This window comes from Lactuca serriola, chromosome 5, assembly GCF_051521515.1.
Source record: "Lactuca serriola cultivar US96UC23 chromosome 5, Lser_US96UC23_V15, whole genome shotgun sequence".
NCBI classification, from domain to species: Eukaryota; Viridiplantae; Streptophyta; class Magnoliopsida; order Asterales; family Asteraceae; genus Lactuca; species Lactuca serriola.
In genome coordinates, this window is record NC_136412.1 from 224,240,290 (window position 1) to 224,264,279 (window position 23,990).

The following is a 23,990-nucleotide window of genomic DNA, read 5'->3' on the forward strand; positions in this document are numbered from 1 at the left end:
TTCTCCAAAAATCAAGTCTTCTCCAAATACCCATGATATTTTGTCTTCGTTCCAAAGCAAAAAAAATGTCTAGAGTAAAGTCTTCAAGAGTTTTAGACAAAAGAATATCATATTTCTTCTTCTTTTTCTTCAACAGCAATATAAAATCTTTGTAAACTCGGATTTTCAGCAGAAAATTGTAACAAACAACAGAAACATTTATTCTTGATATCTTAAAAAATCTTTGAATCAACACTTCAAAAAATCGAAAACTCATCATAAAAATTTCCGGTTGCGAACCAAGAAATTCTTGGTAGAAAATCGAAAAACACAAGATGAAAGTAGTCGATCGGGAGTCGTTCCCTTGAAATAATCTCTTAGATCTTCAAGGTATCGCTTTGATACCAATTGTAGGAGCCCATTTGGACGATCGACTAGGTGCGGAATAATATGATCTGGTGATTCAACAATAACAAAAATATGAAGAACACGATAAATGAGTAATACGATGATATTAATAGAAAGAGAGGTTACAATATGCAAATGAAGAACACTTCGGTGGGAGAGATCCCAACCAAGAGTTTCTCTCTAACTAAAACAAAAGACAACATTTTAGGTACACACTTAACAAATGACCATTCCTTCTCTATTTATAGAGATAACAAGCGAATCTTACAAAGAATAAAGGGTAATAAAATAACCTAACTATCACTCATAATTTGTAGAGCATTTCCATGCTCCAACACACCTTATCCCAGGACACACAAGTGATTTTCCTTGTATTTTCAGATCTGCCCCATAAAAATGTGTGTCTCAACTACTCAAGGTCTTTAATAATACAAGATGGAGCTCTGAATAAGAAGAAGTAGTATGTCGGAAGACTACCAAGAACATCCTTCAATAAAGTCATTCGGCCATCAAAGGAGAGGGACTTGGCTTTCCAAGAGGATAACTTGGATTGAAAATGGTCCAAAATTGGCTTCCAATGTTTCTTTAAGCCCGTATTAGCTCCCATTCATACTCCTAAGTAATTTAAGGGGAGATAATCTACTACACACCCAAGAGATATTGCCCATGTGTTTGTTTCTCCATCATTTACACAAATACCAAAGCCTGTAGATTTGTAAAAGTTGACTTGAAGTCGGGATGAAACTTGGAAGCACCTAAGGATACGAGCAATGTTGTTGATATTGTTTGGAGACCACTCACCAACAAAGATGACATCATCCATATAAAATAGATGAGAGATTGTTGGGCTATTATTTGGAATCTTGATGACATGGAAAACAATTTGCTACATGTTTCATAGCAACATTTAAACCTTCCATAGAAATTATAAAAAGAAAAGGTGATAGTGGATCACCTTGACGGACACCCTTTGTAATCAGAAATTCAGGTGTAGGTGAGCCATTGAATAGAATTGAAGCCCGACTGAAAGTGAGACATCCCCAAATCCATGATCTCCATTTATATCCAATGCCCATTTGCGACATGATTGAGTCCATAAATCCCTAATTGATCGAGTCAAATGCCTTTTCAAAGTCAACTTTGAATAAAAACATATTCTTTTTTTCTTTTTTTTTAGTCCAAGAACATTTCTCATTTATTATTAAGGTACCATCAATAATCTTCCTTTCTTCTACATACGCTTATTGTACCTCATCTATTACTTTCCCAATCACATTGTTTAGTATAGAAGTTAGAGATTTGGAAATGATCTTATATACACATCCGATGAGACTGATAGGTCTATAATCTCCAAGATTGAGGGGATCTTTGACCTTTGGGATAAGGGTTATAAAAGACGAATAGCATTCTTTTGATATATTTCTGTTTGCTTCAAAGTATTTAACAAACCTCATGATATCACTTTGCATTTCTCCCCACTGATTCTTGAGTAGTTTGAATGTAAAACCATCCGCACAACGTTCTTTTTCGCTGCCACAATCAAAGATTGCTTTTTTTTATTTCATCCACACTAAATTCAGTCTCAATATAACATCTATCATCATCCGATATTGTCATAAAAGACCAGTTAATAAATTTTGGGCGAACATGCCATTTTTCGTGGAAATTAGAGCTAAAATATTGGTGAATTTCACCTTTAACCTTATCAGGATCAGTGGTCCAAAGACCATGAATCATCAACCCGTGAATTTCATTCCCGTAGTTGTTATTTTTCATGACTCCGTGAAAGAACCATGGTTCTCCTCGCCATCAATAATCCATTTAACGTGTGCTTTTTGTTTCAGGTCCAATTGTGCTCAACCTCTAAGATTCTTTGTTTAAAAGTTTTTGTGTTACATATCTCCAAATCAAATAGTTGTCGTGATTCAACCAATAATTCTAATTTACTAACTTCATTCTTTAAGATGACCGGTTTGGATTTCTCCTTTTTTTATTTTTTTTTTAAATTTTGTATCTCTCCAATTCTTTAGAATATTCTTAAGAAACTTAAGTTTTGCGTCCATGTACAAATCCGGAGGGCTGTAACCAAAAAAGGAGGTCCAAACATGTTTAAAGATCGTTCAAATCCATCTCTTAGAATCCATGAATTATAGAAACAGAATGGGAGTGGACCATAATCAACTTTAGAAGACCAAAGTATAATTGTTCAGTGATCTAAATAGTATAATTGGTGAGTGATCTAAATGGTCACGAGGGAGTGTTGCGATCGAGAAGTATGGTTGTGCCAAAATAAAGTTGGAGCATACCAAAAATCTATCTAACTTAATTTCAAACCCTCGTCTGCCATATACGTGAATCACCTAACTCCCATACTATATTCCTTCCATCCCACTTCATGAATCAAGTGATTAAAGCAATTGACACTATATTGACGAAAATGAGATTTCAATCTTTCCGAAGGCCATCTCAGATCTCAGAGTGTTAAAACCACCAAAGAAAATCCAAACCCCTTGTATAGATCTTTTAAGTTCAAGTAATTTTGCCCATGTTTGTCAAAATCGCAATCTTGATCGTAGGTTCGTACGATCCTACGATCCTAGGTATAAAAACGATCAGGATCGTAAAAGAATCGTATTTGGGGTAGGATCGCAGGATCGTAGGATCGAGATCCGATCCGATCCTACCTTCATTTGATTTTTGAAATGAAAATTATTTTTACCATTTTATGTCTTTTACCTTTACCAATTTACCATTTAAAATTTTTTGTTGTGACTTATGACTAATATTTTGAAGTTTATAACTTTTGAACGAAAAATTAAATGTTTGAAATATTTTTCATGTTTAAAAATTATAAATTAAAATTATGTTTTATTTTGTGGGATTTTAGGATCACGATCCCGATCTTACGATCTCGATCTTGCAAATCCAAAAGGGTGTTGCTAATAAGACACCATTTGCATACCCCATTAACCACTTTTTAAAAAGTCAACCAATAATTAAATGTTTATAATCAACTTTTACGAAAAACAATGCAATTTCAGCTAATAAAAATATTTAAAAAATTATTTAGGGTGTCCATATTGCAATATGGAGTGTCTTTTTAGCCAACCCCATCTAAAAACAATCCTACATAGGATCCCGATCTTGACAAACTTGATTCTGCCCATGATATTGCCATATTTATACTTATTTTTAGGAAATATTTAAGTACATTTTTATTAATAAGTTGGTAATTTGTTTAGAATAATGGTACTTATGAGCTTAAATGTTATTTGCAGCAAAAAAAGAAGACATTTTGAAGAAAAGGGACTAAAAGTGTTAAAGAAAGAAACTTTGGGAATTAAAAGATTAAAAGAGAAGAAAATCTGGAAAAAGATTATTCACAACGTGAGACTTAAAGAATTCACGACGTGAATAGTTGGTTCTAGAAGATATGTACGCGGGTGAAGGAATCCTTGACGGATACGGTTATCTACAACTCACGACGTGAATATCTTATTATTCACGACGCGAGTTTACGAAAATCAGCAATTATATAAATCCTTGATCATTACGAATGAGGCAACTTTTGGCTGAAGAAAGGAGTTCCAGAAGGCGATTTTAAGCAGAGAAGAGTTCTGGGAAAAAGCTTTCAACACCAAAAGAAGTGAAGGTCCATAATCTAGGTCTATATTTTAGTTAATTAAGAACATGTTTTCTATTACTTCAATTTGTGTTAGTTTGTTAGTTGCTATGATGAGCAGCTGAATCTAGCTACTCTTGTTTAGCTAGATGAAGCTTCTAACTTATGAATAGCTCAATTTATATGGATTTATTTAGTTGGTAAAATTGCTTGTGTTTGATTTGTATTACCTAGCATGCTTATGTTTGCTTCTTTAATTGCTTGATTGCATGTTCTGTGTAGCTTAGTGGCCATTAACTGCATGAACTTGTTTACCTAATGATTTAGTGAACATTGAATTGTTAGAGCTAGGATTGACCAATCTTAGTTAGTAATTAGAGTAAATAAGCTTAACTGTGCTAGAGAACGTGTATTATGACTATAATTGCGTTTTTATAACAAATCTTACATAGCATATTTACATTCATAATTAGTTATGTGTTTAATTATGTGTGAACATACATGGTTTGACATGAATTAGTTAATTATTGGTAAAGTTAGAACTAAATTACTAATATAATTAAAACCAACTAGATGATCCATAAACATTAGCTAGCCATAAGAAAGAAGTGGATTCAAACTAGACAAGAGTGTGTTTTTACTTATCGAATTTGATTTAAGTTCGTCTGATCTTGTAAAATCATATAAAACCCCTTTTAAACTTGTTAATAATAAGGTTAATTTAATAGTAAGTAAATTAATTAGTAACACCGTTCCCTGTGATCGACACCCGACTTACCCAAACTATACTGTGCCTATAAGTGCATAGTTAGTTTAAGTTTGTTAGGTTATAAATATTAAAATTAGTGGGTACTTTTGTGCACATCAAGTTTTTAGCGCCGTTGCCGGGGAACGGCTTAGTTTATTAGTTTATTTGCATTAGATTAATCAACCCCTTTTTGTGGAATCAAATCTGCAAAAAGTTAATTAGTTGTTTATTTGTTTTTAGCTTAGCTAGTTAGCATATAACAAAAATTTTGTTTTCTGTTTCAATCACAGAATTCACGACGTGAGTTTATAAACTCACGACGTGAAAGCTGCGATTCTCAGTTTTTAGTATTTTCTTATTTTAGTTCAGTTTTACGTTTTTAGTTTAGCAAGTTGCAGGAGTTCATGACCAGATGCTCAAACACACCCTTGGTGCCACCACTTGAAGATCCCGAGTCTGCAATTCACAAGACAATGACGCCCTTACAAGAATTCAAGTCAACTTTTTCAAGGAAGTCGGGAAAGAAGACAGGAGAGTCGAGTTCATCCGCGAGGCACAAGAGCAATTTTGAGCACTTGGATCAAACACCCGTCCAAACCAAGTCCGAATACGATACCAAGCCAGAATTTGAAGAACATACGAGCGAACCCGAGAACGAGCCAAGGAACGAGATGGCAGCAATTGAAGAGATGTCCATGGGAGCTTACAAGAAGCGGATCCTAGAAGATGTGGGTCCCGGTTTAGTCCAACCCGCAATACCTACCACTGCCACATTCGAGTTGAAGGGGCACATATTGACTGCACTGAAGGATATCCCATTTTTTGGGAAAAATCATGAGGATGCTTTTAAGCATCTAGATGAAGTCAACGACATTGCGGATTACTTCAATGTCCCAAATGTCAACAGAAACACAGTCTTGCTTAGGATGCTACCCATCACTTTCAAAGGAGCTGCTAAGGAGTGGTTAAAAGCACTTCCACCGGGTACAATTACCACTTGGGCTCAAATGCATGAGCAATTCCTGGACCAGTTTTGCCCGCCATCCAAGATAGCCAAACTCAAGAAGGCAATAGCCAACTTTAAGCAACAGCCGGGGGAGTCATTATAGGAAGCATGGGAGCGGTACAAGGGCTTGCTCAGAAATTGCCCTCAACATGATCTAAATGTGCAACAAGAGATGTCAATCTTCTATGATGGGGTCAACGTTATGACGAGACAACTCCTTGACTCTCAAGGATCGTTGAAAAAGAAAAATCCAAGGGAGGTCAAGGAGCTGATTGAAGAATTCGCGAAGCACTCTCGCGAATACCACAACCCAAGGCAAGATGGAATCAAAGGCGGTGGAGGGACCCAAACTGAAGAAATAGCAGCTGTAATGGCCATGCTGAATAATTTGGATCGAAGGATAACACAAATGGACCAGTAAATTCATGCCATAAGAGTGGGTTGCGAGAGATGTAGTGGTCCACACTTGACCAAGGACTGCAATTTAGACGAGTTTGGGAACAGAAAATCTCAAGTGTGCTACTCGAGTGGGGATAAGCTTGATGAGGACTGGAGGAAACCAAAGAAGGAGTGGCTGCCATATGAAGAGTATAAGAAGCAAAAAGAAGATAAGTATAGGCAAAAAGGGCGAGGCTTCTATCAAAAAGAGCAGCCACCAGCCGAGAAGAAACCCGATCTAGATACTATGTTGATGAAGTTTATGGAAGCTTCGGAAAAGCGACACGATGCCACTGATTCTGCTATTATGGAATAGCAAACTTTAATTAAGAATTAGCAAGCCTCCATCCATAACCTTGAAGTTCAAGTTGGTCAACTAGCCACTCTAGTTCATGAGAAGTTATCCCCGAAAAATACCGAAATGAAGACCCAATCTCATGTAATGGCCATAGACACCGAAGAAGAAGCCATCTCTGAGTTCCTGGAGGGATTGGAGGAAGAACCACAGCAGCCCGATCCAAAGATGAAGAAGACCAAGCTCGAAAATCATGAAGCTGCTGAGTTCCAAAATTCACGACGTGAACCTTATATGTTCACGACGTGGGCCCGTCATGAACAGAAAAATTTGTAATTGGTTCAGTTTATCAGCCGCCTTTGCCATTTCCTTCCCAAGCTACCCTTAGTCCACCAGAGAGAGCATATAGAGTTTGTCAAGCATGTGAAGGGGATCCCGATTAATACTCCCTTTATCGAGTCCTTATCCAAAATTCCTGAGCATCAGAAATTACTGCAAGATTTGATTGACACTCGCAAGCAATTAAAGAAGCAGTCTAAGGTGGTTCTAAGTGAACAAAGCTCAAAAGCTGTGTTGGGAGAGACACCAGAGAAGATGGGGGATCCTGGACGCCTCACTCTTCCGTGTGAGTTTGGTAATAAATTGAAGGTTAATGCTTTAGCCGATTCTGGGGCTAGCATTAATTTGATGCCTTTTTCATTTTATCAAAAATTGGAAATTCGGAAGATGAAGGCTACAAAAATGACGATTCACATGGCGAACCGTTTAGTAACACAACCCCAGGGCATAGTGGAGGATATTTTGGTGAAAATTGGAAAATTTGTTTTTCCAATAGATTTTGTAGTTTTGGATATGAAGGAAGATCCCGATGTTCCAATTATCCTTGGACGCCCATTGCTTAACACTGCTGGAGCTTTGGTTGATATTCGCGAGTCTAAGCTCACCTTGAGGGTTGGTGATGAAAAAGAAGTTTTTGGGATAGAAGCTGGCTTCCCGAAGGAAAATGTTCGAGAAGAGGTGTTCACAATCAATGAAGATAATGAACTTGAAGAACTGGAAAAGCTTATGGAAGAAGAGATCAAGGCGGTTCATCAAGACAAAAGAACAAAACCTAGAGCATCTGTTCCATTTTTGGTTGAAGTCATAGCTTACAAGAGTCCACCTTCTTGGGTGAGCAAAGAGGATGAGGAGATGACAGGTGATGGAGCTGGAACCAATGGAGCACTTGACGAGGAGGAGGATGATTGATCTTTATTTATTTTTATTTTGTGTGATTTGTTTTTAGTTTGTTTTTAGTTTTTTTTATGGGATTGGAAGAACTACTTTGAATATTATGTTACTTTTATTTTTCGTTGTTGGTTGTTTCTCAGAAATTGCTAGGAGCGCCTTGAGAGGATAGCGAGTTATGAATGCTTACGTCTTTAGCCGGGAGTGTTTTAAGCCGAGAGTCGAGACCCATATTTTGAAAATAAGTGTGGGGTGAGTCAAGAGAGTGGAGAGTCAGCGAAAGAGTCATAAACTGATGAATTTAGAAGAGTCTTAATACATTAAGACATTAGAAGAGGAATTGGCATTGTTTTTCTGATTGCCCGGTTTTCACGACGTGAACTTTTATTATTCACGTCGTGAGTCAGTTATAAGGAGGTTCTCAGAACACACATAGTTTCAATTTCACGTCGTGAATTGTCTCAAACTCACGTCGTGAATATGACATTTTTAACAAGTTCAAGGCCTTGACATTTTAGTCTTCTATGGGTTGATGCTATTCTTCTTGTCAATATATTCAAGATTATTTTGGCTCATTTTTACCACCATACGATGTGGCGTATGCTTTCCCACATTGGTCGTTCTACTTTTGGAGATTTACACCATATTTGAAAACGATTGAAGGCTCGATTTCATGTTTTGTCGGTATACTCTTTATTTCGCGAGTTCAAGATCCAAGTTTCTATTTTTGGAGTCCATATTCAAGATGCACGTTTTCCACACTTTTGGAGATGTTCACGCTACTATCCCAGGGGAGTTTGTTGCTTTTTCTCCCTTTTCTTTAATTCTGATTTATTTTATGCATACAATGAGGGCATTGTATGAAATAAGTGTGGGGTAGGGGTAGAAAAAGTAAATTGCTAGATAATGATAGAATTTGATAGTAAAAATTTAAAATTGAAATTTTTAATAATTGAATCTAGTAATAATAAACTGTAGTTGCTAGTGTTATATGGGATGATCCGATAAAAGTTCAAATGTTTAGTTGAGCCAATATACGTTATAGTACATTTGTGGCCTCCCTTATTTTTGTGAAATCATGGAACAAAAACATAACCCCGCTTGGTTTGAAGGATGCAATATGTTTAGCAGCCTAAACCTGAAATGTATCTAGGAAAATTATTATCATTAACCAATAAAGGTTGAGGTTGAGCGCCTCTGCTGAAGCATGTAGGGATTTGAGTGAAAAAAAGTGAGGTACATGTAAAGAAAAAAAGAGAGAATTGCAAGAAAAATTTGAAGAATTTTGGAGCAATTAAAGCGAAGATCAAAAGATCGAAAATTCCAAAGAAATTCGAAAAGTTGAAGATACCAAAAATCAAATCAAATAAGGTGGTGAATTCAAAGAAATCAAAGATCAAATTACAAGGAAGTGAAGAATTCCAAAAGAGCTCCATAGTGGTATCATAGATTGTAATTCTAGATTATGTATGCTTAGGTTGCTCAACTAAAAATACCTTGAGGATAAGGAGGTTTTCTGCGGATGGATTCGGAGGGTTGCATAAAATGAGCATTGTTCGGAAAAAGTGGGCGAGTGTTTATGAAGATTGTGAGTATTTAAAGTATGGGGAGGTACTTTAGGAAAATTTTAGACACAAATGCATGCGTTGAGGTCTTGGCATAATGGCTGAGCTGGAGTCGGATTGTTCTATGTGATGTTAGTAATCAAGGGTTGAGTTTAAATTTGCTTGAGGGCATGCAAAGTCTAAGTGTGGGGTATTTTGATATTGCCATATTTATACTTATTTTTAGGCAATATTTAAGTACATTTTTATTAATAAGTTGGTAATTTGTTTAGAATAATGATACTTATGAGCTTAAATGTTATTTGCAGCAAAAAAAGAAGACATTTTGAAGAAAAGGGATTAAAAGTGTTAAAGAAAGAAACTTTGGGAATTAAAAGATTAAAAGAGAAGAAAATCTGGAAAAAGATTATTCACGACGTGAGACTTAAAGAATTCACGACGTGAATAGTTGGTTCTAGAAGATATGTACGCGGGTGAAGGAATCATTGACGGGCACGGTTATCTACAACTCACGACGTGAATATCTTATTATTCACGACGTGAATTTATGAAAATCAGCAATTATATAAATCGTTGATCATTACGAATGAGGCAACTTTTGGCTGAAGAAAGGAGTTCCAGAAGGCGATTTTGAGCAGAGAAGAGTTCTGGGAAAAAACTTTCAACACCAAAAGAAGTGAAGGTCCATAATCTAGGTCTATATTTTAGTTAATTAAGAACATGTTTTCTATTACTTCAATTTGTGTTAGTTTGTTAGTTGTTATGATGAGCAGTTGAATCTAGCTACTCTTGTTTAGCTAGATGAAGCTTCTAACTTATGAATAGCTCAATTTTTATGGATTTATTTAGTTGGTAAAATTGCTTGTGTTTGATTTGTATTACCTAGCATGCTTATGTTTGCTTCTCTAATTGCTTGATTGCATGTTCTGTGTAGCTTAGTGACCATTAACTGCATGAACTTGTTTACCTAATGATTTAGTGAACATTGAATTGTTAGAGCTAGGATTGACCAATCTTAGTTAGTAATTAGAGTAAATAAGCTTAGCTGTGCTAGAGAACGTGTATTATGACTATAATTGCGTTTTTATAACAAATCTTACATAGCATATTTACATTCATAATTAGTTTTGTGTTTAATTATGTGTGAACATACATGGTTTGACATGAATTAGTTAATTATTGGTAAAGTTAGAACTAAATTACTAATATAATTAAAACCAACTAGATGATCCATAAACATTAGCTAGCCATAAGAAAGAAGTGGATTCAAACTAGACAAGAGTGTGTTTTTACTTATCGAATTTGATTTAAGTTCGTCTGATCTTATAAAATCAGATAAAACCCCTTTTAAACTTGTTAATAATAAGGTTAATTTAATAGTAAGTAAATTAATTAGTAACACCGTTCTCTATAATCGACACTCGACTTACCCAAACTATACTGTAATCTGACTAGGTATATTGCCTATAAGTACATAGTTAGTTTAAGTTTGTTAGGTTATAAATATTAAAATTAGTGGGTACTTTTGTGCACATCAGCCCACAATAATATCTTATTAGTGGGTGATTACTGTGCGCACATAAATGTTGACAAGAATCAACTGCCCAATAATACCTTTCCATGTACCACAAACGGCCAAGTGGTACCTTGATTTTATAGAGTGTAATCCTCCTTAATAAATGAAGGTTTTTTTTGTCACATGTCAATCTCTTATGAGTTTTGACACTTGTTATTTTGTGGTATTTTTGAAATAAATATTATCCACTTGTTAATTTTTGGTTTTTCAATTTTTATAAATAAAATCATATACTTATATATGTAAACTATTGAATATCATATATATGATATTAAATTGTAATAAATACATTTTTATATTTCTTATTTTAAAATTATACATTAAAAAATATTTTATGTTACAGTTTAATGTTTAATTTTTTTTTAAATCAACCCGTATAATATACGGGTCTCACATCTAGTCTATTATAAAAGATATATCCCAAATACACAATAAACCCCTAGATCTACCGGTTGAGTTAACAAAATCAAATTCGAATTCAGAATCATCCCAACAGCCCGCAACATCAAATGATGAATAGTCAGTTACAAACTTTAATTTTCACCATATATAAACATAAAGTACGTGGATACAGATAAATTAGTAAATTGGGGTAGATCCTCATTGCTTCAACAATTGATTAATGGCTTTCACGGAGAATTTGCATAAATTTGCAAAAACATTTTATGAAAATGAGGGAAAATTTTGGTTTATAGCTTCAAAGTGCACGTGAGATTTTCTTACTAAACGGAAGTTATTTTGTGGTCAACGTTTTTAAAACGACGATGTTTTGGCTTAAGAAAAAAAAAATGCAGGCCACCACTATTTTCATAGGTGATGGCTTCCGAAAATTATAGCTATTTTTGGCAATATTTTTAGATTTTGTGGAAAAACTTTGAAGAAGATGACTATTTGGTCATTCTCACTTATTTTAATGAATACCCAGAGTTTAATACTTATTTATTTGTTAGTTAATTACTCACACGTATAAAATACCGTTTTAAATTCACAGAGTTAATAAATCTTATTGACAATTAGACATTATTTATGTTACAAACATCAAATGGTGATACTAATGAACAAACATATAAGTTTGAAATACTGAATAGTCATAATTAAGGAATTTATATTTTGTTAGCTTTTTCTGGACAGAGCAAAACAACTCTGACTCTATATATAACCACTTCTTCACATCACATTCGATATGCATAGAGTGAAAATGGAGTCTTCTAAGCAGCTCACTGCTCTTCTCTTAATCTCCATGTTTTTCATCTCTTCTGCCGCACCAATTGCTCTTGATTGTGTACCCTGCGGCGATAAACCCCCTCACCACCATAATAAACCACCCAAATCCCCCAAACCACCTACCGGTAAACCACCAACCACCCATCCTCCCGTTGTCAAACCACCAAAAACCCACCCGCCAGTCGTCAAGCCACCAGTTGTAAGACCACCAATCACCCTCCCACCGATCGTCAGACCACCAGTTGTAACCCCACCCATCGTCAAACCACCAGTTGTAACCCCACCAATAACCCTTCCACCAGTTGTAACACCACCAATCACCCTTCCACCCATCGTTAAACCACCAATTACCCTCCCACCAGTAGTGAACCCACCATCTACGAAGCCAGGAACTCCATGCCCACCACCACCGTTTGTTCCTGCGCCAGCGGCCACCTGCCCCATTGACGCACTGAAGCTTGGAGCTTGTGTGGATCTTTTAGGTGGATTGATTCATATCGGGTTGGGTGACCCTGTGGTGAACAAATGTTGCCCAATTCTTGCTGGGCTAGTGGAGCTTGAGGCTGCCGTATGCTTATGTACAACACTAAAGCTTAAGTTATTGAATATCAACATATATCTGCCACTTGCTCTTCAGTTGCTTGTTACTTGTGGCAAGACTCCTCCTCCTGGTTACACTTGTTCTATTTAAGTTTTCAAGATCCCATTTTAGGTAACTTTCTTTACTCATGCAAACCCTAACCTCTCTCTCTCTCTCTCTCTCTCTCTCTCTCTCTCTCTCTCTCTCTCTCTCTCTCTCTCTCTCTCTCTCTCTCTCTCTCTCTCTCTCTCTCTCTCTCTCTCTCTCTCTCTCTCTCTCTCTCTCTCTCTTGTCGGTGTAAGTGACTAAGATTTTTTTTTTATGCATTTCACTTTTTCTTGGTCTTTGGTGTCTTTTAGTTCCATCGGTTTAATATGGGTTTAAGTAAAATCGTTTTTCCTGCATATTAAGTAGACACACTTTAAACATTGTAACCGTAATTGTAAAAGTTGATAAACACAATCATGTTCTCCAACGTTTGTGGGTTTGAAAAATTATGCTCATATGCTCTGATCGCTAACTAGCTTAACTCTGTGTTGAGTATTCTCCTTTCAAAAAAAAAGAAAAAACAAACAAATAAAACAGTACATTGTTCACCAATAAGGACATAGTGAAGAAAGTTTGTGAACCATAATCAACATATTGTAAAATGATGTAATTAAAGCTAATGCATAAAAATCTGTATATAGAACTTATAAAAAAATGTTAGTTTTTCTAAGATAACATAAAAAGAAAATGTCACCTTTTAAGACCTGTAGAACAATAATTGATGGGGTGATACAATTATCGCTCGCCATTGACATGCATGGTGATCTACAGCCCCATTGGCTAGAACACTGAATCTTTTACATGATAATCAACTATAGACCAAAGACTTATAGCTAACCTATTGGGATTTGGGAGTTTGAAAAAGTTTCATTAAATTGAAAGTTGAAGTGTCGCTTTGTAAATCCTAACTTGTAGCTTTATTTAATAAAATATTTTGTTTTTTTACTTTTTATTTTTTTAATTCCTAACTTTGTTCTTATATTATCATACACAGTTTTTTCTTATTTGTGATTATTACTTTTATTTTTATTTTAAAAAATCTTCATGAAATTGATGCAGGGGTTGGGTACGTTGATGAATCCACTGATGAAATTGTTGAGGATGTCGACTTATCCAAAAATCTCTTTGTTTGGAGTGATTAAGGAACTTTTCGATTGTTTTGATTGATGTTTAATTTAAGTTGGAGATCATTTTTTTTGTTTGAAAGATGATTAGTTATTGTTTAATGCATGGTTTGTTGTGTTGATGTAAGGAATTAAAAGCAGTAATTAATCAAGGGACTGAATGTTTTTAATTATTATTTCTTTTCTTACCAAATGCCTCTAGTCCGACGTATTAGGCGTTGTCCTCCCTCTTTTAGGTCAAGGTTCAATATCTGTTTGAGATATATGTGCCATGTGGAATTAAGAGTAATGTTCGGTTATATATATATATATATATATATATATATATATATATATATATATATATATATATATATATATATATATATATATATATATATATATATATATATATTCTTCTTGGAAATAATTAGACCAGGGCGCATCTTTTCTATAAAATATCATTGCTTATATCCTATATGAAAATTATATGTAGCAAAATAAAGACAAATCAAATGAAGTAACAATTTACTGCTAGAAAAATGGGTTTTAGAGATGGACAAATCTGTCGCTATTCCGTCGCTAGATGTTGTTTGCGATGGATTAGCAACAGACATACTCAATAGCTAAATAAAGAGTGGCTAATGACCTAGCGGCGATTTTAGCGATGGATCAGTTTTTCCTTGCGATATATTTAGCAACGAGTATCCATCGCAAAATTGTCCCTTAATACAATCATTTAGGACATTGGCGACAAATTGGACAACAATATTCCATTGATATTCTATCGCAATCTTCATATCCTTTTTTTTAATCCATCTCTAATCCCAGCAGATCTACTATATTATTTTTAATTTTTCGGCAGCTAATCCTTAACAAACTTCATAAATGATTTTTTTATTTTCGGTCGCACATCCCTAGCAAACTTCAGATATGATTTTTTTTTCGTCGTTGATCCCTCGCAAATATATAAAATTAGATTTTATTATTATTATTTTTATTATGAATCTAAAAAAGATATAGAAAACACTAATAATACAATCCTAAAGCAAAACATTTAACATTTAAAGAACACTAATAATAAAAAAAATATATTATAAAACCCAAAACCAAACATTAACATTACAATGCCAAAATGTAACGACCCAAAATTTCACATCCAAAAATTTCATTTATTAAACATTACATAGGAAACATTAACAATTAAAACATTGTTTAGTTGAACCACTTCACATCAAAAACCAAATAGAAAACCACAACATTTGATCAACCAAAATATCAGAGTATCAATCCCAGAGTAAACTCATAACTACAGAAACGAGAGAGTGTGTGTGACATGCTGCTACCGCGCCCGCTCCTTTCCCCTAGCTGAGGAGGTACCTGAAACCAAAATTGAAAATCGTAAGCACGAAACTTAGTGAGTTCCCCCATAATACCTCATACCATGCAAGCATATAACAACAACGTTCAGCTAGGAGTTACGGGCCTCGCCCACACTCGGGACGGGCCCTGCCCACACTTCGCTAGCCGGGAGATACGAGCCTCGCCCACACTTGTGAAGATACGGGCCCTGCCCACACTTCGCTAGTCGGGAGATACGGACCTCGCCCACACTTGTGAAGATACGGGCCCTGCCCACACTTCGCTAGTCGGGAGATACGGGCCTCGCCCACACTCCACTCTCGGAGAGATACGGGCCCTGCCCACACTCAACCGCTAGCCCATAATATACAAGTATCACACAGACAACAAGTATAGACAATTCTATCACACTGGCATATAACATAATCAACTCAACCAAGAGATACGGGCTTGGCCCACACTCTAATACTAACATCTCGTCTATACGGGTCGGCCTTGGTGCCTTATACCCGTTCCTACTGGAAGGAAACTCACCTTGAAATAACTGCTGGTCTGTGTGGGAATTGATCACCTAATGTCACTGCTGCTGCTCCGGAAATCCTCTGGCTGTAATTCCCACAACATACTCAATCAACACTGCTAACTGTCTTTTGGGTAAAATGACCATTTTACCCCTAATCATGTCATAAGTCAAAGTCAGAGTCAACTTTCAGTTGACCCGACTCGCCGAGTCCCTATCCAATCGATTGTCCTGGATCCCGTCCCTACTCGTCGAGTTAGGCGTTGACTCGACGAGTTCTTCTTCTAAACTGAGGTTCAAGTCCTTCATCCTACTCGTCGAGTTGTATGAACAACTCGCCGAGTTCATCTTCATCCGATGAACACTTATGCTAAGACTCGCCGAGTTGTATGAACAGCTCGCCGAGTTCATCTTCATCCGAAGAACACTTATGCTGCGACTCGCCGAGTTATATGAACGACTCACCGAGTCTGTTCTTGATCTAAGGAGATTGCCTTGAACTCGCCGAGTCAGGGCATTGACTCGCCGAGTTCCTCCATAGATGAGTTCAGCTTCCGACTAACCGAGTCACACCCCGTGACTCACTGCTCACACTCGACACTACGAAAAGGGGACAAACTTGGAGACTCGCGAACCGAATTGCCGAGTCAGATGAATGACTCGCCGAGTCAGATGAACGACTCGCCGAGTCGTTACCATGCTGTAAGTCCCTAATATGCCCGTGTATCAGTCAGATCCGTTTGATGGTCCGGAATCCCAATCAAACGGATGATGTCAGATAAAAATATAAGAGAAGGAGAAGAAGAAGAATATGTTGAATCTTGAATGTATTGATGATATGAATTAAGTTCCTTACACAAAAGATTCACACACACATAAAAGCTTTTGTTTCTCTCTGGCCGTAAACTCCTTCTAGTTCATTTATCCCTACTCCTCACCCTAACACCTCTATTTATACTAGGGAATATGGGCCAGAAACAAATGGGCCGTAAATGAGTTTACGGTCGTAAGGTGTTTACAGCCGTAAACTCAGCCGTAAACTAGGCCAAAAATTCATAAATATTATAGTAAAATACAATTGCCCAGAAAAGTAAAGTATAAGCCATATTTTTACCCAACACATGCAATTACTATATGGTCGATTCTGCTTGAATCCAGCTCATGCCATACATAGGTCCGTGATCTTGGGGCTTGATTAACACGTAAAGTTTCCAACTTTACGTGTAAATAGACAACCATGAGGGTTTTAAGGTCCAAAATACACCAAAAGGGGCAGATCTAGGGCTTTCATGCAATATGGTTCCAAAAAGACAGTAGATCTGAGCTCCTGGAGCTCAACCATGCCTAGATCTAAAGGTCAATCAGCTTATTACAAACCCTCAAACTTACACAAGCTTGGAAATGGTTCAAAGAGGACTTTAATGGAGCTATAAGGGACAATAAGCTTAAAAACAGAGGGGAAACGAGCTATACCTCAGGGGAAACGTTGGAATGACACAGAGATCCTTGGCCTCCTTCTCCTCTTCTTGATTCACTCTTCTTTCTCCTCAAAAACCTCAAGAACACCACAAAAACACTTCAAACTCACAAGGAAACAAGGCTTGAAAGAGGTATAGGGCTCTGAGGGTGAATGGGGGCGAGATTGGGGCGGAATGAGAGTTTAAATAGGGTACAAACCCCTAAAACTTAGGGTTTCATCCAACAGCAGTGACTCGCCGAGTACAGGATATGGACTCGCCGAGTCGCCAACTTAAACATGTCCCGGGTCCCGTCTCTACTCGGCGAGTCGGACCTATGACTCGCCGAGTCCAAGGCTAAAAATGGAAAATACTCAATTAAGATTTACGTACCAGGAACCAGGTGCTACACAAAAACTATCAAATCGTTCAAAAACAAACATATCAATATTTACCAAATCGTCCAGAAACATCATATATTAAAATTTACCAAAGCATCCAAGAAGATCATATTTTCCTCGTATTTTTTATGTTTGGCTTCCATTTGTTTGCAATTTTAGCATCCAAAAAGATCACATCTCTTCTCGTATAAGTTCATACACAGCCTGCAATTAAAACATCCCTTCTCGTATATGTTATAATCTGGTATTTTGGTAAGTACAATGCCAGAGTAAGAAATTTTTATAAAGTACAATGTTATGATAGGAAAATTTATAACATGGTAGATTTTGTAAGTACGATGTCAAAATAGGAAAAATTTATAAAATACAATGTTATTGTACTAGCTGTTCCTTTCAAAAAGCTCATTGGATCAGACACATATGAAGATCATAATATTCTTCCTTTCTTGAAAAGCAGTGTACTTTTTAGACTCTCTCTCTCTCTCTCTCTCTCTCTATATATATATATATATATATATATATATATATATATATATATATATATATATAACATTATGGGATGACACCCACATTAGAGTATTGTACTTTCAAATATAAGATATTGTACCTTCTATTTAATTATCATGCATATAAAATTTTAATAATTCAGTTTCTACATATAATATAAAAATTTCCAATAAACTAACCGATTAAATTAAAGAATGAATGTATTTTCTGACATATATTAACAGTGGTTCACATAAAAAAAAATAGAAAGATGAATGAATATAAAAATTGAACTAGGATAATGAAGTATCCAAAACTTTTTGACTACAGAATTAGAAATACCTTAACTTTAGTTGCCTTTAGCTTAATGTACTCTTGAGTTGACTTTTCATTGTGCAACATGTTTATCATTGTAATTTCACACATTTTTCTTATTAACACAATTGTACTTTCAAAATACAATTTAAAAATACAGATGGAATAGAGTCAAACAAAACTAACCATTGTTAGAGTAGCAACATGAGAATTTGGCTGAGATTTCCTTGTAACAAAAGGATGCTGCAAGAAATAATGCAAAAAATATTGGAGCAAGATAAGTTGAGACTTGAGAGAAATTAAAAAAAAAAGCTTCAAATTTAGAATCACCTGCCACAAATCAGAAGCAGATGGCCTCATCTCAGGTTCCCTGAAATATAACTAACTTAGTGTAACTAGAAACAAGGTGAAAAACAAAGACCAAAATACCCCCATTATATGGATTGGAATAAATAAATATAAAGACATGCTTCCTTTGTGGATTCTAGCAGATTTAGTATTTAAGATTCTAATGCAATGGTGTGTTTGTGTTAAGTTCTATGAATTTCAACATTCCTAGAGGGTGGTGAAAGGAATTTGATTCTATTCTTTTTTTATGAAAAGACCAAAATACCCCCATTATACGGATTGAAATAAATGAAAAGTAAAATGATTAGATGTATCATGTATGTACTTGTGTAAGCATTTGAGAAGTAGATCTTTTGCCTCAAAAGAAAGATTGTCAAGAGTAGGTGGATGAGACTTTGTAGTGCCAATATAAAACAAATCTATAACTAGAAATGAAGATAAAATAATAGTAGATGATGTGGAGCAATGATCAAAGTTTAAAACATAAATATTGAAATCAAAGACACGTTCTTAAGAAAAAGTAGTTTGAAATTGAATAGTACCTCTTGTTGATATTGTGGGCTCCACGGAGGCTTTCATGTAGCCATCTCAATTATCGTACACCCAACACTCCATATGTCAGCAGAGCTAAAAAATGATAAAAAGAAAATAAAAAAATAAGAAAACTAGTATACAAATAATTTGTTTCTCAACACCCTTTTGGATGAATAGAAGATCTATGAGTTGTAACATAGGATTTACTTACATTAACTGTTGTAACTCAATACCAATATGAAATACACGGAAAGTGTTGCAAGACATGAACTTTTTTAGTTAACAGATGTATGAAGATTCAATAGTAGAAACCTATTGTTTAAGTTTAGGTGTATATTGTGACTTTCAATGAAAACACAAGAAATCAGGTGTAAAAATGATTGATATAAATGTACTTACAAGTTATGATCAGTCTGAAGTATAACTTCAGGACCCATCCAATATGGTGTTCCCTTCATTGACTTCGCACCTGTTGTAGAAGATGAAAACTCACGAAAATAAAGATAAACATGTTGCAGAAAGAAGAAAACATAGGAGAACAGATCAGTTTTCCATGGCAATTTCTATTTCCAATGATGAGGGTATTTACATCCTTTTGACAATCTTGTAGGATGTTATTGCCTTTTGGAATCAACAACCATTAGCTGCAAAGGACTATGCATCCAATACAATTATTCCAACATCCAAACTTACGTAATACATAATTGAGTGTAATAATACTTTTTTTCTAGAAGAAGCTTTTGTGTTTCCAGGATGATGATAGAACTTAGCAACCTAAAATTGGATTAAAATTGGCAAACCTCAAAAGAATAGAATCTTCAACTCCATTCCAACGAATAACAATGGAATCCATAAACAATTTACCTTCTATGTGCTTTGATATTCTTATATATGTTGTGTATATAAGGAAGGAAATGCCAGCCAACACAATAGCTACTTTTGACCCTGGACTAGAAAGCCCTGGAATTAAGAACCACAAGTTAAAATTACCATCATACCCCTCTAACCACATGCCAAAATAAAAATGTTATACCCCATGTACCCCATGAAAAATCACAAACATTACCTTTTTGACAACTTTCAAATTTCAATTTTATTGATTTACCTACACATGGGTCAAGTTTTGTTTTTTATGAAGGTATTTACATCATTTTGAAATTTTCATGGGACAGAGAAAAATGTGTTCATAACCTTCATGCCCTACTCTTTTAAATCAAAGGAATCATTTTTTGGTCAACTACAACAAATTATTTTGAATCATTATGAAGGTTAACGTAGAAAACTACCTTTACAATTAAAAACCACACCTAATAATCATTAGATTGATCGATAGTCAATTTTTAATCATACTTTGAATGTCAAATTGGTATCCCAAATACTCTAAATAAAAATGGGAAAAAAATTAGACAAAAACGAAAAGGTAAACAAAATATCTTTGAGATTATCTTCCAAGTTGGACAACCTTAATAACAAGGTATTGTCAAAATATGGTTGAATTATAAAATACCCCTTCATAAGTCTGAGTCTCAGGGGATACTTCCACATGGTAATAAATGAGATTATAAAAAATGATATTGAGCCTTTTATTAAATAAATTATGTGGACTTTTCTACATCTACAAACTACAGTTGACAAATTAGATTATTAAGCATGTATTTGGTTGTGATGCAAGACCTCTGGTTACAAATGGTGCAAGTTTGGTTCCTCTTGTTAGCATAGACATTTGGGAGCATACATACTATTTACAACTATGTGTATCTTAGGTAATGAATAATACTATTTACATGTATGTTCCACTTAAATGATCAATTGATCATATAGTTAAATGTATGAATGTGTTAATTACATGATGCAGATACCTTATGAAGAAGCATATATAGATGGCTTTAAAGAAATAATTAGCAATCAATGTCATACCTAGGGTACTAAAGTAAGGAAACAACTCTAGGTTTTAGAAATTAACTTGTTGATAAAGAAGAAGGCATTTCATCATGATTCAGGTGATTCGTACAAGTAATGTTGATATGGATGATGACTGAAAAAGAAAAGAAGGGGGAAATTATACCTAAAGTAATATTTTGTGCATCTGAACTAAAGATAACCTAATATACAACTATAGCAAAGAAAATGAAGAGATTTACCTGAATTGGAAAATTGACAAAGGCTAATTTTAGATTTGCTTGATTTTATGGTCGATGTGGTGATTACCAGAATCGGAAGTTGCAATGGTGAGCGGTGTCGTCATTTGTTTGAACGGAGAGGACGAAATTACGTTAACAGAGAGGATGAAACTTACTGTAGAGTGATAAAGCAAATTATGGAGGGAAGGAAACTTACACCAATTTCGTGAAACTTGAATCAAGTTGCGCCAATTTCAACGAGAGATTGTCAATAGAAAAAACAAAACGCACGTACCCAAATATAACTTTCGTCGGCGTTCTCTCGCAAAAAGCGTTCCACGATGGCAAAAATCGGCAATTTTTCTATCCATCGCTGAAGCCCTCGCTAAATGGCTTCATCTTCAACGGATCAACGAGGGATGGGGGTGTGTCGATAAACAATTGTGAGATCCGTAGATGATCATTCGCTAAATCCTCATTAATATTATATATGTTGAATAAATAAAATAATTATCTAAAACATCGTATATCTGTCACAAAACCCTTGGTATAAGCCTAAAATTTTCTAGAGAATTTATTCGTAGCTAAATACGTCGCTGAAACCCAAGTTTCTGGTAGTGATTTTCGTGATGGAAAAGTATCGGTGCTTGTCGAAAAACGTGAGGTTGGTCGAACCCAAGAAACAATTTTTTTCTTAACTTATATAAATAAAATGATGTATTTATTATGAACAGAAAACTATATTACTCTAATAATATATAATCATGTTAATGTTAAAAAAATCTTTTTTTTCCTGTTTTAATCTTAACTTTTTTTTCTTCTTATTTTTAAAACGTAATGTTATACATATTTGACAAACAACTATCGTATTTAACAAACTTTTTCATTTAGACTCGTACTTGCTATGCTTTTGTTGTTACTGCTGCTTATGATGTAGTTCGTGGAAGAAGATGTACCTTCGATTAATTGTATGATTGGTAATTTGGAAAGTGAACTTTATAAATCTGTTCACTTGTATGAAATTGTATCACAAATGGTTCAACGTGTGTTAATTTGTAGAAAAAATGTTTTATGCTTGCTAACTTGGATACATAGAATCGTATCACAATCATGTGTCTACTAAATTGGATAATGAAACTTATATGTCTTCTAACTAAACTAATTGCCAATTAGAAAATTAATAACAATACAATACCTATGGAATTTGTCGACTCTTCTATTATTGATAGAGAAAATTAAATCTCAAAGGAGTCTAATATAATAATTATTGATCCAAATCATATAAAAATTGAAATTGAATTTTCAAACATAGATTACACTTCGAGAGCTATTTTTTGTTTGATTTTGATTTACATATTGTCATTTCTCATTGTTTTGAAAAATAATCTATAATGTTTCGTTAAAAAATCGAATAACTGAATTTTTATAAAGAACACAACATTAGCACAAGAACAAAAGCGATTACAATTTGCAACTAGAATAGGGTTATGTAATAAACCAACCCAACTTATGTGAACTTTACTGTTTCTATGAACTACACGATTAAAAGAAAATACAATGATCTTTTTTAATTTGGTTTTCTTATAGAATTACTTACTGCCAAAGATAGTATCATTTCAATAATTCGAAAGACCCTAAATAGTAGCCATCTAAACTACTTAAACGAGGTTTTCCTTCCTTGTCAGTAGTAATCTAAACCGCTTCAATGAGGTTGTGCTTCTTCGTGGGTATTTGCTAATAATCTAACCACGATAACATTCATTGAATATTATCAAATGTCCTGGGAACATCATTCTTCCAACATCGCACATGTCTCCAAACTTGCATTGCCACCAAAAAAGAATGTGAAACATGGTTTGTATCTCTAATTCATCGTTGCAATAAAATAAAAATAAAAAGTAAAATAAAAAATAGAAGGTATATAAGAATATCAACCTTCAAAGGTAATCAAGAGTTCCATTTACTAGTTGTACTTGAAGAAGGCAACATGTCATACGCTCATTCGGCAGTGGAAACGGCAGGATGTGCGACGTAGTCATTGATCACAGTTCAAGGCACAAATAAAACACTTAGAAACTCAAATATAAATATTGCATATCCTCATAACACTCTAGGACTCATAAACATCAATCATTTATGACGTTTATTACAGAACGCTAATTACTCAGCTATGATATTCAACGTCTGTTCCTATCAGATTTAAGAATACCTTAGGAAATATGCGAACTTGCGAGTCATTACAAATCAAGATTCCAGATGATTCATACGTTATGGATTATGGGTTTTGATACAAAATATAAGTTAGTTTTCATAAAAGTCGCAACAGAAGCTTTTAAAAATAACAAGTTTATAACAAAACCAAACCATTTAGGATCTATTTATAGAGGTTAGAATGATACTAAAAACAACCATAGAGTGTTTTAGAATGACAACATTTGGAACCTTTGAACCCACTTGGTTTTGGGGTGTTGATGAAGATAAAAAGATCAAAGAAGACGATATTATCTACAAGTATCCAACATCAAGAATAAAGTACCAAAATGCTAGTTTTCTTCTTCTATTACTTTGTTCTTTAAGCCTTTAAGTGTTTAGAGCATCCACAATGGTGAGTTCAATGAGGGAGTTGAA

At 34.8% G+C, this 23,990-nt stretch overlaps 1 protein-coding gene and 1 non-coding gene across 2 annotated transcripts; one reads left to right on the top strand and one right to left on the bottom strand.

The window, feature by feature from the left end:
• Window positions 1-5,812: 5,812 nt before the first annotated feature.
• LOC145055851 (small nucleolar RNA R71) lies at window positions 5,813-5,919 on the bottom strand. Its single transcript, XR_013685400.1, has one exon. It is a non-coding gene; the product is annotated as a small nucleolar RNA R71 (small nucleolar RNA).
• A 6,108-nt stretch (window positions 5,920-12,027) lies between these two features.
• LOC145053653 (uncharacterized) lies at window positions 12,028-14,016 on the top strand. Its single transcript, XM_079001728.1, has 2 exons — window positions 12,028-12,800; window positions 13,776-14,016. The coding sequence occupies exon 1, from the start codon at window positions 12,048-12,050 to the stop codon at window positions 12,777-12,779; it is 732 nt and encodes a 243-aa protein (XP_078857854.1). The 5' UTR covers window positions 12,028-12,047; the 3' UTR covers window positions 12,780-12,800; window positions 13,776-14,016.
• The last annotated feature ends 9,974 nt before the right edge of the window (window positions 14,017-23,990 follow it).